Below are 14,475 nucleotides of genomic sequence, written 5' to 3' on the forward strand. Positions count from 1 at the left end.
GAGCAAAACTCTGAAAGTTCTTCAGAATGAAAACTATTTATTTTCAATGCTAAATGGTTTATCCATTTTCCCCCCTGTTTGGTTTGAGTGGGCATTTTCTGAAAGGGAGGAGAAGATTGATTTTTTAGGAGAAATACTTGATAGGGAGATGGCAGAGAGACAGCATGAAAATCTGTGTTGGGTCTTTGCAGTATGCTAGAGGATTGGCTTTTTTTTCTTTGCTATTCAGCGTGAGACTGTTGTGGGAAATCTACTAGGTGTACATTATCACATGCATAACTAATGATTTAAAACATTTTTACAAACAGTTTTAAACCTCAGAATTCCTGTGGCCAAGGCTGTGTTCTCTGTTCAGTAGAAGTTCATTTTAGTAATACCTTCTGTAGTCTTGTGCAGAAACAGTTCTGTGAGTATAGAACAGTACTTTAATATGTCAATTCTAACCATGTAGGACTGGAGCACTGCCTGATGAGAAGAGGCTGAGAGACCTGAAGGTTTTTAGTCTGGAGAAGACTGAGAGAGGATTTAATTAATGTTTATAAATGTCAGAGGGCTGGGGATCAGGAGAGGGGAACAGGCTCTGCTCAGTGCTCCCTGGGATAGGACAGGGAGCAATGGATGGAAGCTGCAGCACAGGAGGGAACTCAACACAAGAGGGAACTTCTGTACAGTAAGGGTCCCAGGGCACTGGCACAGGCTCCCCAGAGAGGTTGTGAACTCTCCTCTGGAGACTTTCAAGGCCTGTCTGGGTGTGTTCCTGTGTGCCCTGAGCTAGATTGTATGGTCCTGCTGTGGCGGGGGGGAGTTGGACTGGATGATCCCTGGATGATCTCTTTGGGTGCCTTCCAATCCCTGACATCCTGTGATCCTGTGCTGTAGGCTAACATTGCTATTCTTAATTAGTACAAAAACTATTTTTCTTATATGCAAAATAATATCTTACATAAAGTGTTGTGGGTTAAGTAAAAATTATAAGAAGGAACACAACTACTTAGATATTAAAAAATGTGTTGTGACTTTACTTCAGCAGTGTTGGGTTTTTTTTTCCTAAAAGGGAATAACATTGCCAAAACAATTGGATGTTGCTTTCTCTTTTGAAGCCAAATGAAAAGTAAAAATAGAGGTGAATTTTGCTGTGCTGCTCTGTTTGAAACTGGCTTGTTCATTGAGAGAAATGCATATGCAGAAACGGGGAAGGAGGCGACGCTGCCTGGGCAGAGTTTGATGTGTAGTATTAAAGCAACCCTTGCCTTCAGATGCTTTGGTGTACTGAAAGAATCATAACCCCTCTTTTGAGGAAACTTCATTGCCTGATCTAAGGATCCACCATCTCACCTAGTCAGTAGCAGGTTTGTAGAGGTGACCAGGAGACGTCACTGAAGGAGTTAAGTAGTGACTGGCACAGACAATATCCGAAAGGTCTGTTACTTGAAAAGCTTCCCACAGTTTATCTGTAGGGCATGTGGCTTGGGTTTAGTTTTATAAATGGTGGTTGTTAAAGACATACTAGGGTTGAATGCAGTTACACCAAGCAGCTTTCCACAGAAAGTAACAAAGTCTGAAAGGAGTAAACAACGTAGTGTCAGAGAGACTTTGTCACACATCTCTGTAAACTTGAGGCCACCTGAGCAATACAGTCAAGCAGCTTCATGGTGTTGCTGTAGTGCATCTTTCAAAACCTACAGGAATGCTGGGGTTTGGTTTGTTTTTTTTTAAGTTACAGTTTTCATTTCTCAGGGCCAGAGTTATGCACCCCTTTGAAAAGTGATAGTTACAGAATACCCATTTCTTTACTCACATTTGCATTGGCCAGTAGCTGTATGAACGTAATGGAATGCTGTCCTGGAAACAGGACTTGCTGTAGTGTTTGTTGTGTGTTATTTTTGAGAATAAAAAGAAAGTAGTGTCTCAGTCTACTGCTTTTACTGCACACACCAGTTTATTGCAGCTTAACATGCAGGTGATTTGTGCTTTCATGTGGGGATTTTTTCCTGGCATGTCTTGATATTAAAGAAGCCACTAGTGAGTGCAGAACATATAATGTAATATTACTATATTGATTAATGGGTGCTCTGGTCATGTTCATATAATCTCTTTTGAGGTGTCTTGGTTTTTTTTCCCTTGTTTTGATATTCCTTGGTCAGCCAGCACCTAGAGAGCCTTGGTGAAGCTGGTTTTATGCATGATGTTGACCTATGTTCACATAATCTATTTTGAGGTGTCTTGAGTTTTTACCCTTGCTTTGATATTCCTTGGTCAGCCAGCACCTAGAGAGCCTTGGTGAAGCTGGTTTTATGCATGATGTTGACCTATGTTCACATAATCTATTTTGAGGTGTCTTGAGTTTTTTCCCTTGCTTTGATATTCCTTGGTCAGCCAGCACCTAGAGAGTCTTGGTGAAGCTGGTTTTATGCATGGTGTTGACCTATGTTCACATAATCTGTGTTGAAGTGTCTTGAGTTTTTTCCCTTGCTTTGATATTCCTTAGTCAGCCAGCACCTAGAGAGTCTTGGTGAAGCTGGTTTTATGCATGGTGTTGACCTATGTTCACATAATCTATTTTGAGGTGTCTTGTTTTTTTTCCCTTGCTTTGATATTCCTTGGTCAGCCAGCACCTAGAGAGTCTTGGTGAAGCTGGTTTTATCCGTGGTGTTGACCTATGTGTGCAGCTCAGTTACTAAATGCAAGCTTAAGTTTGGTTTTGTCCATGCAGCCTGTAAGATGCATGTAGGTTCTATGCTGTAAAACCAGATTATATGAAAAGAATTACAACTGAAAGAGTATGGTCTCTGAAGAAGTGTATACATACTCTAGAGAATGTGTTATATGTACTTGTCATCGCTTAAAGAATGCCCATTAAAGTAAAACCTTTTTAATCATTAGCCTCCCTGCTTAATCTGTCTTATTACTGCTTTTTATTTGATTGGCAGGTAGCAAATTAATGGGGAAAAGGCAATTAATGCCATTCTCAGCTTCAGGAGTGAAAGCTGTTCCTTATTTAATTTTTTTCCTTAGTGATGGAAATATATGAAATACTGGGGGAAAGGTCAGGATGGAATTGTACTTTTGGGTATCTTTTGTTGTTTGCAGGACCTTAGGGGTTGGAAGGGACCTCCAGAGAGCATTCAGCTCAACCCCTCTGCCAGAGAAGGACTATGTAATCTAGCGCAGGTCACACAGGAACGCACCCAGGCAGGTCTTGAAAGTCACTAAAGGAGGAGACTCCACGATCTCTCTGGAGAGCCTGTGCCAGTGCTCTAGTTTACATCCATTGCCCCTTGTCCTACCACAGGGCACAAGTGATAATAGGTTGTCCCTTCCTCCCTGACACTCAGCCTTTATATATTTATAAACATTTACTAAATCCCTTGAAACTTCTCTTCTCCAGACTAAACAGCCCCTCCTTCCTCAGCCTCTCTACATAAGGCAGTGCTCCGGTCCTATAATCATCCCTTTAGCCCTCTGTTGGACTCTCTCAAGTAGATCCCTGTCCCTCTTGAACTGAGGAGCCCAGAACTGGACACAGTATTCCAGATGAGGTCTCACCAGGGCAGAATAGAGGGGGAAGAGAACCTCCCTTGATCTGCTGCACACACTCTTCTTAATGCACCCCAGAATGTTGTTTGTCTTGTTGAAAAGATGTTGTAATCTGTAGTGATTCTTTTACTGCAGGTGACAGTAGCACTTGGAAACACAACACCGAGGGGAACAGTGTGGGTCATGATATTCTGTCTGTTGCTTTTATGGGCAGCCATGTCTTATAATCCCATCCTTACATGAATCATGTACCAGTGGGACTGAAGCTAATTTTAGTCCTCACCACTCACGAAGTGCTGTCCTGCAACTTCAGTTTAAAACTGTGTTCTGATTCCTAGCTATAGTGTGCTCATGACCTCATTGCTGTCTACAACTACCTGAAGGGAGGCTGTAGCCAGGTGGGGGTTGGTCTCTTCTCCCAGGCAAGCAGCAATAGAACAAGGGGACACAGTCTCAAATTGTGTTGGGGGAAGTATAGGCTGGATGTTAGGAGGAAGTTGTTGGCAGAGAGAGTGATTGGCATTGGAATGGGCTGCCCAGGGAGGTGGTGGAGTCACCATCCCTGGAGGTGTTCAAGAAAAGCCTGGCTGAGGCACTTAGTGCCATGGTCTAGTTGAGTGGCTAGGGCTGGGTGCTAGGTTGGACTGGATGATCTTGGAGGTCTCTTCTAACCTGGTTGATTCTATGATTCTATGATTTTATGGGCATTTCTAAGTGGATACTTTTCTCTCAGCTGTCAGAAATAAGCTGTACACCAAGGCAGAATTCACGGAATGCGAAGAAAAACCTGTCAGCTCTATCTCATTTTTCATCAAAGACAATTAGGCTTTTTTTAAGACCCATTCTTCTCTGCAGCTTATCACTAAGTTACTTGGCATGCCATGTTCTGCACGTAATAGCTGGTGTGCAGCTAGTCTGTGTGGACATTAACAGTTTCAGTCCTGCCAAAGCTTCAAATGGCATGAGCTTGTCTTCCTGAAATCACTCAGCAGTCCTTTTTTTTTTCTCTCCCCAGATAGGGAAGGGTCTTGTTGCAATGTGTAAATGATTTGCATGTTCCTTCCTCACAGCTGCTTGTAGGAGAGCACATGCAAGGACAAGGCACACTGCACCACGCCGGTTGTGCTTTGAGCACGTACCTGCTGGGTTATCTGTTTCCTCTCCTGTTTTTACCCAGTGGATGAAAACAAATGCGTCTCTACAAGTTGCTGTGTACATATGCTCGGGTGCATTAAAGGAGTTCTTTGTGAGCAGCAAGTGGCACTGTATTGCTTGTTGTTGATGAAGGTGATTGCAGTGATAGCTCACTGCTTTCAACCTGGAGTTGTGTGTAGCAGAAATACACTTGTTAATGCTATGTGTGATTTATGAATTGGAGAGGTGTCAGGTTGTAACCAGAAACAGTTTGTTCCAGCTGATCCCAAAACTGTAACTGATTGTTCTGATACAAAGAAAGCCTCAACTGTGAGTGCATTGAATGTGGTGGTATTTAGCAGGATTTTGTTGGTTTTTGGGTTGGTTGGTTGGTTTTTTTTCTCCTTACAGCAGTTTTTATAGCATATGGAGTATTTGCATGGGTGTAATGTTCAGAAAACTTGGGGGGCAATAACTCCTAGATACAGGTTTCTGATTCCAACAGCTTTTTTCATCCAAAAGAGAAGTAGGACTTGAGCACAGCAGAGGTCTTGAACTATATACTACCTTGAAAAATAGCAAGTATGAAATCTGCAATCATAACTCCCTGATACTCTAAAATTTAAAAGAATTATTTGGCATTTGCATCTGATGTTAATGTTAAACCAAGAATTCTTGAAAACTGAATCTACATCTTTACTGAAATATCTAATTCAGCTGATTGAAGAAGAGCTACACTACTGTAGACTTGCTAACACAATGATTTTATTTGGATGCTTTACATGAAACTAACCATGACAGAATATGTTCTGAGCACTAAAATAGGAATAAAGAATACATTTGCAAACTGTTTTTCAGTGTCTATGCTTTAGATTTCACACTTAAGCATCACCTAAATTGATATTTCACCTGTTGGTTGTTTTCTGTAAGCTTGTAAGTAGTCAGTCTGTTATTTAGCACTTCATATTTATTATTCTTTATTTTTGCAGGATGTGAATGAGGATCCTGGAGAAGATGTTGCACTCCTGTCTGTTAGTTTTGAGGATGCAGAAGCTACTCAGGTTTTTCCAAAGCTGTACCTTTCCCCGCGTATTGAACAGTGAGTGAGAGTTACTTCCTGGAGCTCAAATTTTTCAGTGTTTGCCTCATATGTGGGAGCTGCTGGCTAGGTGATAATGTACTATAGCTTTTCATTGCTTAAAAACATAGCAATTACTGCAAGTGATGGAGGAATGACAGATTTTCTTTCTGCTAGTTCTGTATCTATGGTTGGACTTCATCGATGAAGTCATCACTGGGTACATGCGACATTCTGTAACATCATATATGAAAACTATGCTGAGTGCATCCTATGGTACAGCATAGTGATAGCTTATTTGGGGGGGAATCCCCCTTGTGTGTGTGTGATGGTTAAGTTCTCTGTTCAAACATATCAGCTTGATTAAAGTACTGGTGCAGAAAATAAAGGGCTTTATTTACTGTGGATTAGGAATTTGCAGCTGTGGTAAGTTACTTTTTTGTGCTGGTTTGAGCCTGATTGGAATATTTTAATGAGAGAAATTATCACAGTATCACAGTATCATCAAGGTTGAAAGAGACCTCACAGATCATCAAGTCCAACCCTTTACCACAGAGCTCAAGGCTAGACCATGGCACCAAGTGCCACGTCCAGTCCTGCCTTGAACAGCCCCAGGGACGGCGACTCCACCACCTCCCCGGGCAGCCCATTCCAGTGTCCAATGACTCTCTCAGTGAAGAACTTTGTCCTCACCTCGAGCCTAAATTTCCCCTGGTGCAGCCTGAGGCTGTGTCCTCTTGTTCTGGTGCTGGCCACCTGAGAGAAGAGAGCAACCTCCTCCTGGCCACAACCTCCCCTCAGGTAGTTGTAGACAGCAATAAGGTCTCCCCTGAGCCTCCTCTTCTCCAGGCTAACCAATCCCAGCTCCCTCAGCCTCTCCTCGTAGGGCTGTGCTCAAGGCCTCTCCCCAGCCTCGTCGCCCTTCTCTGGACATGCTCAAGCATTAGGTCATTGGCTGTGAAATGAAAATGATAGTGATGTCTATATTACCCATTGACTCTGCCAGTATTTAGGAGAATACCTGAATATTAAATTTTAAGATTGTTGAACCTTACCTTAAGGCAGGATTGTTGCCTTACCACCTGGCAAACAGATTTACAGAGAAACAATCTTCTCCTAAAATGGAAGGGTAAGGATTAGAAATCAGCCTGCTTTGTTTGAATGTGTCTTCTTTCATTTCTGGAATTAAGGATGTCTTAATGCTCCTCCTTCTCTTCACTGTTTAGAAAAATTCATAGTCATTTGTAAACGTTTTTCCTTCTTGACCTTAAGTCAAGAATGCAATTCATAGAATCAACCAGGTAACCAGCAATAGAACAAGGGGACATAGTCTCAAGTTGTGCCAGGGGAAGTCTAGGCTGGATGTTAGGAGGAAGTTGTTGGTAGAGAGAGTGATTGGCATTGGAATGGGCTGCCCAGGGAGGTGGTGGAGTCACCATCCCTGGAGGTCTTCAAGCAAAGCCTGGATGAGGCATTTAGTGCCATGGTCTAGTTGAGTGGCTAGGGCTGGGTGCTAGGTTGGAGTGGATGATCTTGGAGGTCTCTTCCAACCTGGTTGATTCTATGATTCTATGCATCCATGGGCAGATTGATGCCAATTACAGGTGCTTTAAATGACTGCAAAAACTAGATCAAGTTAAAATGAAACACAATGTATTTATGATACATGTCATTGTAACTGTAGTATCACAAAAGCAAGTTTCTACACACTTCTGGAGGAAGTGGTAAGCTGGGAAACTCTACAGACTGACCACCCAGCTTGTCAGGATGCTGTTTGTCCTCATCTGTGATTGTGTGTCTCTGGCTCATCCTGCTTGATTCTCAGGGTGCAGGACAGGCCCAGGATGCTCTTCTTTCCCCACCACAGGGTGCTGTGCTTTGGGGAGAGGTTCAATGAGCTAAGCAGTGTCAGTACCTGAGGCCCCACTCTCGTGCATATATCTGACCTCCTGCTGCTGCTTGGTGGGCACAGACCTATTTTGAAGCTGCTTCTTCACTGTTCTGCATGAGGAGCTGCTGGGATATTTAGTCTTTGTGCCTCTGATGCATTACCACGTGTTGTTCATAATGCCTCTCAACCTGTGCTTGCTCACAGTTACCCTCCTTGTGAAAGTACACTAGATATGCATTTGAAAGGGCAGTTTTTAACAAGAATACCCATTGTATCTTTGGTTTCTGTTTATTACAAGTCAGTGAACTCCTGCATCCCAGGAGTCAGTGTGAGATCAAACCACCAATTTCTGTATTAATGCTTAAAATGTGTGCCAGCATGCTACACATGGATGTGGCTCAGAAGGGATGATTTCATATTTAAAAAAAGAAAACACTTAATGTGGGGCTGTGGTGGGTTTTTTTTTCCTCCATAAGTCATCCACGCTACTGAACATTAAAATGGGTTTAGCTCTTGGTTCACAGTTGAAGGGGGAAAAAAAGGATAGAAGCACTGTTGCTCAGTGAATGTTGTGTTCCCTGGATTCACAGAAATAATCTTGTAATAAACACTGCTGTCCTGGAGGGCTTTTCTCTGATAAATACAGAGACGTGAATATGCCGAGGAAACCAGCTGTCATTAGAACTTGTTTTGCTTAAATGGATCAGGCCTCATGCTTTGGGAACAGAAATGGTCGTTTTTTACTGGTCTGGGAGCCCTGCCAGAGGGTTCTTCGTGACTGAGGGTGGTATGCAGAGTTCGGTGACTGCGTTTAACCTTCTTATATGGGCAGGGGAGAATAACAAGAACCTGGTCTGAACTCTGATGCTTCGAATGTTTCTATATGTTTTTCACTGGTGGAAAAAAAAAATAGAAGGGAAAATTAAATGGGTCTGTTTGCTTTAAGGTGGTTCCAGTCTTTCTCCTTTTCACTGGGAGTTGGCAGAGGAATACCAGAGAATATTACCTGACCTGCTGGAGAGCAGTGAAGGGGAAAAGGACCTGGGAGTCCTAGTGGATGGAAGATTGACCATGAGCCAGCAATGTGCTCTCGTGGCCAAGAAGGCCAGTGCCTTTCTGGGGCGTATTAGAAGGAGTGTGGTTTCTAGATCAAGTGAGGTTCTCCTCCCCTCTACTCTGCCCTGCTGAGGCCACGTCTGAACATTGTGTCCAGTTCTGGGCCCTTCAGTTAAGAAAGACAGGGAGCTTCTTGAGAGCGTCTGGTGCAGAGCCACAAAGATGTGCAACACCTCCTCTATGAGGAGAGACTGAGGGTGCTGGGGCTTGGAAAAGAGGAGACTGAGAGGTGACCTCGTCAATGTTTATGAATATGTGCAGAGTGAGTACCAGGAGGATGGAGCCAGGCTCTGCTCAGTGGTGCCCAATGACAGGACAAGAGGCAGGAGGTGGAAGTTGAGGCATAGGAAGTTGCATGGAAACTTGGGGGGTTCATTTTTTCATTGTGAGGGTGACAGAGCACTGGAACAGGCTGCCCAGGGAGGTTGTGGAGTCTCCCTCTCTGAAGGTATTCGAGACCCTCATCAACACATTCCCGTGTGATCTGCTTTAGGTGATCCTGCTCTGGCAGGGGGTTGTTCTGGATGATCTTGGGGGTGCTGATGGAGAGGAAGCTGGATGTGAGCAGACAGAGTGCGCTTGCAGCCCAGAAGGCAAATCACATCCTGGGCTACATCAAAAGTTGTGTTGCCAGCAGATCCAGAGAGGTGATTCTGCCACTTTGCTCTGGTGAGGTCTCACCTGGAGTACTCTGTCCAGGTCTGGAGCCCTAAATATAGGAAGGACATGGACTTGATGGAGCAGGTCTGTGGGAAAGCCTGAAAATGATCAGGGGGCTGGACAAGGACAGGCTGAGGGAGCTGGTGGTTGTTTGGTCTGGAAAAGAGGAGGCTCTGGGGAGACCTAATAGCAGCCTTCCAGTACCTGAAGGAGACCTACATGAAGGATGGAGAGAGACTGTTTACAGAGGTCTGCAGTGACAGGACAAGGGGCAGTGGCTTTGAACTAGAGAAGACCAGATTTAGATTGGATGTTAGGAACAAGTTCTTTACTATGAGGGTGGTGGAACGCTGTTAACAGGTTTCCCAGGGAGGTGGTCGAGGTCTCTTCCCTGGAGATATTTAAGGTGAGGCTTGACAGGGCTCTGGGCAACCTGGTCTAGGTGAGGATGTCCCTGTTGACTGTGGCAGGGTTTGGACTAGATGACCTTTGGAGATCCCTTCCAGCCCCTGACATTCTGTGATTCTGTGATTATTTATATGCTGCCTGCTATTGCTTCTCACTACATTTGAGGTACTGTGAAGGGCTTCACCTTTAAAGCTGGCATGCCATAATGCTGCATGCACATCCCTGATTGAAAGCTGCTGTTTCAGAGCTGTTGTGGATGCAGAGTCTCTAAATGAGTGATGAAATATAGGCCCTTTAACATGTCTAGCTTTGTAGAAGGTCGCAGTCAGAGGGTCGTCTGTTTGGCATATTGAAATGTGCTCACTCATGGAAGATGATGGTACCAGTAGATTTGTTATGTTAATAGACAGAAAAGATAGTCCATGAGTTCTTCAAATCTCAGAGCATTTTGCAGACATGGGAAGCAGGGATGAGTTATCTTAGATTGGCCATGCCTCTACACAGTGCCTGGCCAGTGAGTCAGTCATGCCTCCTGTGTACTCTATGTGCCAGGTCCCCATCATGCTTATCTTCTGAAACTATAGTCATTACTGTAATCTGCTTTCCAGTCTATCTAAGCTTTGCAGTGCTTTCTGTGTCTTAAAAATCATCTTTTGCTACAGCCACCTTTCAATGGCCTCTTCACAACTTCAGAAGAGATCAGGGTAGGCTGCGGTTGACAATCAAAACAATTTGACTTCTATTTCTATGCCCAGTTTTCACCTGTACCAGCTGTTACTTTTTGCTGGAGTTAATGCAGTAAGAATAGGTGCACAAGAGCAAAGATTGTGTGTCCATCATCTAAATGGTGCTTGAATCACAGAATGTTAGGGGTTGGTAGGGATCTCTAGAGATCATGGGGTCCAACCCCCCTGTTAAAGCAGGATCACCTATGGTAGTGTGCCCAGGAATGCATCTGAGCGGGTTTTGAAAGGCACTGGAGAAGGAGACTCCACAGATTCTCTGGGCAGCCTGTTCCAGTGCTCTGTCACCCTCACCATAAAGAAGTTACTCCTCATATTGGTGTGGAACTTCCTGTGTTCCAGCTTCTAGCTCATATTCTTTGTCCTATCACTGGGCACCACCGAAAAGAGACTGCTGCCTTCCTCTTGATGCCCACGCCTCAGGTATTTATAGAAGTTGGTAACATCCCCTCTCAGTCTTCTCTCCTCTGGATATGTCAGTGCTGTCCTTAAATGGCTCAATTAGGGAGTTTTTTAAGACGATTATGAGTTCAGAGACTGAGCAATTAGACCTCATCATTGAGGTGTGAAATACCAGCAATTCTGTGGGACTGATTTTGTTGCTAGGTAATGAAGTACCAGTTTCTCTGCCTAGCAGATAAGGGGCAGTTTCTGGCCAGAGGTTCTCTGTGTAGCAATACAGAACTCAGCCTTGCCTCACCTATCCAAGAAAGGTGTAAAAGAGTGGAAGGTTGAGAAGAGTTTGTGTCTTCCTGGGTGTTTTATCAGATAGAATGTCAGCCTGTATGATAAGGTTCTGTAACCCAATGGTGGAGGGAGTATTGTTAGATGATGTATCAGGTACTTTACCCCTTAAAGGATTTTCTCCTGTAATAGAAAACTATGTAAATAAAATTGAATTAATAAGAATTTACAAAAGAAAACAGAAACATGATTCAAGACACCCCTCACTTGCTCCCTTCCTCTGTACTTCTGACTAGAGCAGAATGATCTATAGAAGTTTCAGTAGTTTTTAAACACATTTGTTTTCTTTAGGAACAAGTCTTCCAGCTGTGTTGCATTTTGTCAGTTGTGTACATATAGTTCATTTCAGGCTGCCCCGATTAAATGTGCTGTTCTGTTGCCTATTATGTGGTCATATGCTGTGAGTATCCCACACTTCATTGTGATCATCTGTGATTAAACACAGGCACCTCTAAGTACTGCTATAAAGCTGTGCTCTTCTGAAATAGCCTCTTCAGCACTTTTACTGTAGTACCACTGCTTCTAGGTGTGTTTACCCTCCTATAAAGATTGATAATGAAGGGAGAAGGGAACAAAGTAATTTTTCTTTAGGACATCAGACAGTGTTATTCAGAAAGGTGTTTTTATTATTACCAGTATCTTTAAATTTGTATTTTCTACAGAGAGATTGTCAGAACCACTTTTAATTAACCAAAACTAATTCTGGCAATGATGCTGGAAATTTCATCTCAGTTACCTACTGGGCCAATATTTGTTACTTTTGAAATCTTCCCTGCATTTGCAATAGGGATTTTTTATTTTTGTAGAATGTGTATGCTCTGCTGCTAGGCTAATTTCACTTTTACAGAAAAAGGTCTTAGGTTGTTTGATTTTTTTAATGTATCAACAGGTTTTGGGTTTTCTTTTGCCTGTGTTGTTCTTATGGTTGTGGGGAAGGGATGTTGGAGGGTGTTTTTGTTGCCTTTCTGTCTTCTCTGGTGAAGTAATGAAGTGGATTTCTCAGATGGTTCCCAAGGCAGTAGAGCACACACAGCAGACTCATCTTCTTTTCCTGAAGTCTTTTCATTGGAGGAAGGAAGCTGCCTGCAGAGAATCAAACCATATCTAAGAATTGATAATAATCTTTGGATCTTTTTATGTATGACCTTTTGTTTTAAAGAACTGTATGGGCCAACTGTAGGGTCAGCTTGAACTCCTTGAAATGTTTTCCATTAGTTAGGCTGAGCAGAGAAATACCAAACATGTGTGAGCTGTCATAGAATCATAGAATCAAGCAGGTTGGAAGAGACCTCCAAGATCATCCAGTCCAACCTAGCACCCAGCCCTAGCCACTCAACTAGACCATGGCACTAAGTGCCTCACCAAGGCTTTTCTTGAACACCTCCAGGGACAGTGACTCCACCACCTCCCTGGGCAGCCCATTCCAATGCCAATCACTCTCTCTGCCAACAACTTCCTCCTAACATCCAGCCTATACTTCCCCTGGCACAACTTCAGACTGTCCCCCCTTGTTCTATTGCTGGTTGCCTGGCAGAAGAGACCAACTCCCACCTGGCTACAACCTCCCTTCAGGTAGTTGTAGATAGCAATGAGGTCTCCCCTGAGCCTCCTCTTCTGCAGGCTGCACACCCCCAGCTCCCTCAGCCTCTCCTCATAGGGTTTGTGTTCCAGGCCCCTCACCAGCTTTGTTGCCCTTCTCTGGAGACGTTCCAGCACCTCAACATCTCTCTTGAATGGAGGAGCCCAGAACTGGACACAGGACTCAAGGTGTGGCCTGACCAGCAATAGAACAAGGGGACACAGTCTCAAGCTGTACCAGGGGAAGTCTAGGCTGGATGTTAGGAGGAAGTTGTTGGCAGAGAGAGTGATTGGCATTGGAATGGGCTGCCCAGGGAGCTGTCCTGTCCCTGGAGGTGTTCAAGCAAAGCCTGCATGAGGCACTTAGTGCCCTGGTCTAGTTGAGTGGCTAGGGCTGGGTGCTAGGTTGGACTGGATGATCTTGGAGGTCTCTTCCAATCTGATTGATTCTGTGATTCTATGAAGAGAGACAGTGACCTGGGGCCGTTTAGTCTTGAGACAACTGAGAGGGGATCTGCTCAACGGCTCTAAATATCTGAGGGGTGGATGTCTAGTGGATGGAGCCAATCTCTTTTCAGTGGTACACAGTAATAAGACAAGGAACAATGGGTACAAACTTGGACATGGAAAGTTTCACCTCAACATGAGGAGAAACTTCTTTACAGTGAGAGTGATGGAGCACAGCAATAGGCTGCCCAGGGAGGGTTGTGGAATCTCCTTCTCTTTTCCAGGCTTTCAAAACCTGCTTGGATACATTCCTGTTTGGACTACCCTAAGTGGTCCTGCTTTGGACTGAATGATCTCTGGAGGTCCCTTCCAACCTCTAGCATTCTGTGGTTGTTGCTTTCTGTTCTCTTTCATTGCAAATCAGTGATTTCTTCACAACTGGTGTGAGGAGAAGACCTGGATGTTCATCATGCCACTTCCCACCCTTATTTCATTGGAAAAGCCCCATACCATTTGGATAGGAAGGAACTTGTATGCTCTGCCAGGTCTTTGATCTGGATGATTAAAAGCCAGAACTTTGGTGTACACTGTGAGACACATCTGCCTTGCATGTTTTTGGGTTTGTGAAATGTTTTGGAGGGCAAGCAGTCATTGATCTATGAAGCTAAGAGAATTTGGAAATGCTTATTTAAGACATTTTTCAAACATGGTACAAAGTAGCAGTGCTTCAAAATTCTTTCATTGCAGTGGGTTTATAAACCATTCCTGACTTCCATGATTTCTACAAATCATGTAGGCAATGTGTTACTGGGAAGAAAAAAAAGATGTTTTTTTAATGTATAGTTTGGAAAACATGTGTCTGTTGACAAAGAGCATGAAAGACTTTAAATCATAAATCACATGCATGTAGTATGTGTCAAATATTCCACAGAGGAAAACAAGTTAAATTGGCAGGAGCTGATCATTTAGAATTTGAAAGTGTAGGTAGTTTTTTGTTGGACTCGAAAACTAAATTCTTAGAGCAGATTTCAGGTCAGAGGCCACTGAAAATACATGCAGGGAAAAGTTAATCTCTTTACTAATTTCAGTGGACAAAACTCTGTTAGTATCAAAGCTGTAGACAGCACAGTGCAGTGGAA

At 43.6% G+C, this 14,475-nt stretch overlaps 1 protein-coding gene across 3 annotated transcripts in view; it reads left to right on the forward strand.

Moving 5' to 3' along the window:
* Positions 1–14,475, forward strand: part of BABAM2 (BRISC and BRCA1 A complex member 2) — a 185,843-nt gene that overhangs the window by 90,808 nt on the left and 80,560 nt on the right. For all 3 annotated transcript variants that reach the window (XM_064158350.1, XM_064158349.1, XM_064158348.1), the window contains one exon: positions 5,661–5,770. In XM_064158350.1, coding sequence (XP_064014420.1) covers positions 5,661–5,770 — 110 coding nt within the window. The remainder of the gene's footprint in view (positions 1–5,660; positions 5,771–14,475) is intronic.

This window comes from Pogoniulus pusillus, chromosome 18 (genome assembly GCF_015220805.1).
Source record: "Pogoniulus pusillus isolate bPogPus1 chromosome 18, bPogPus1.pri, whole genome shotgun sequence".
NCBI classification, from domain to species: domain Eukaryota; kingdom Metazoa; phylum Chordata; class Aves; order Piciformes; family Lybiidae; genus Pogoniulus; species Pogoniulus pusillus.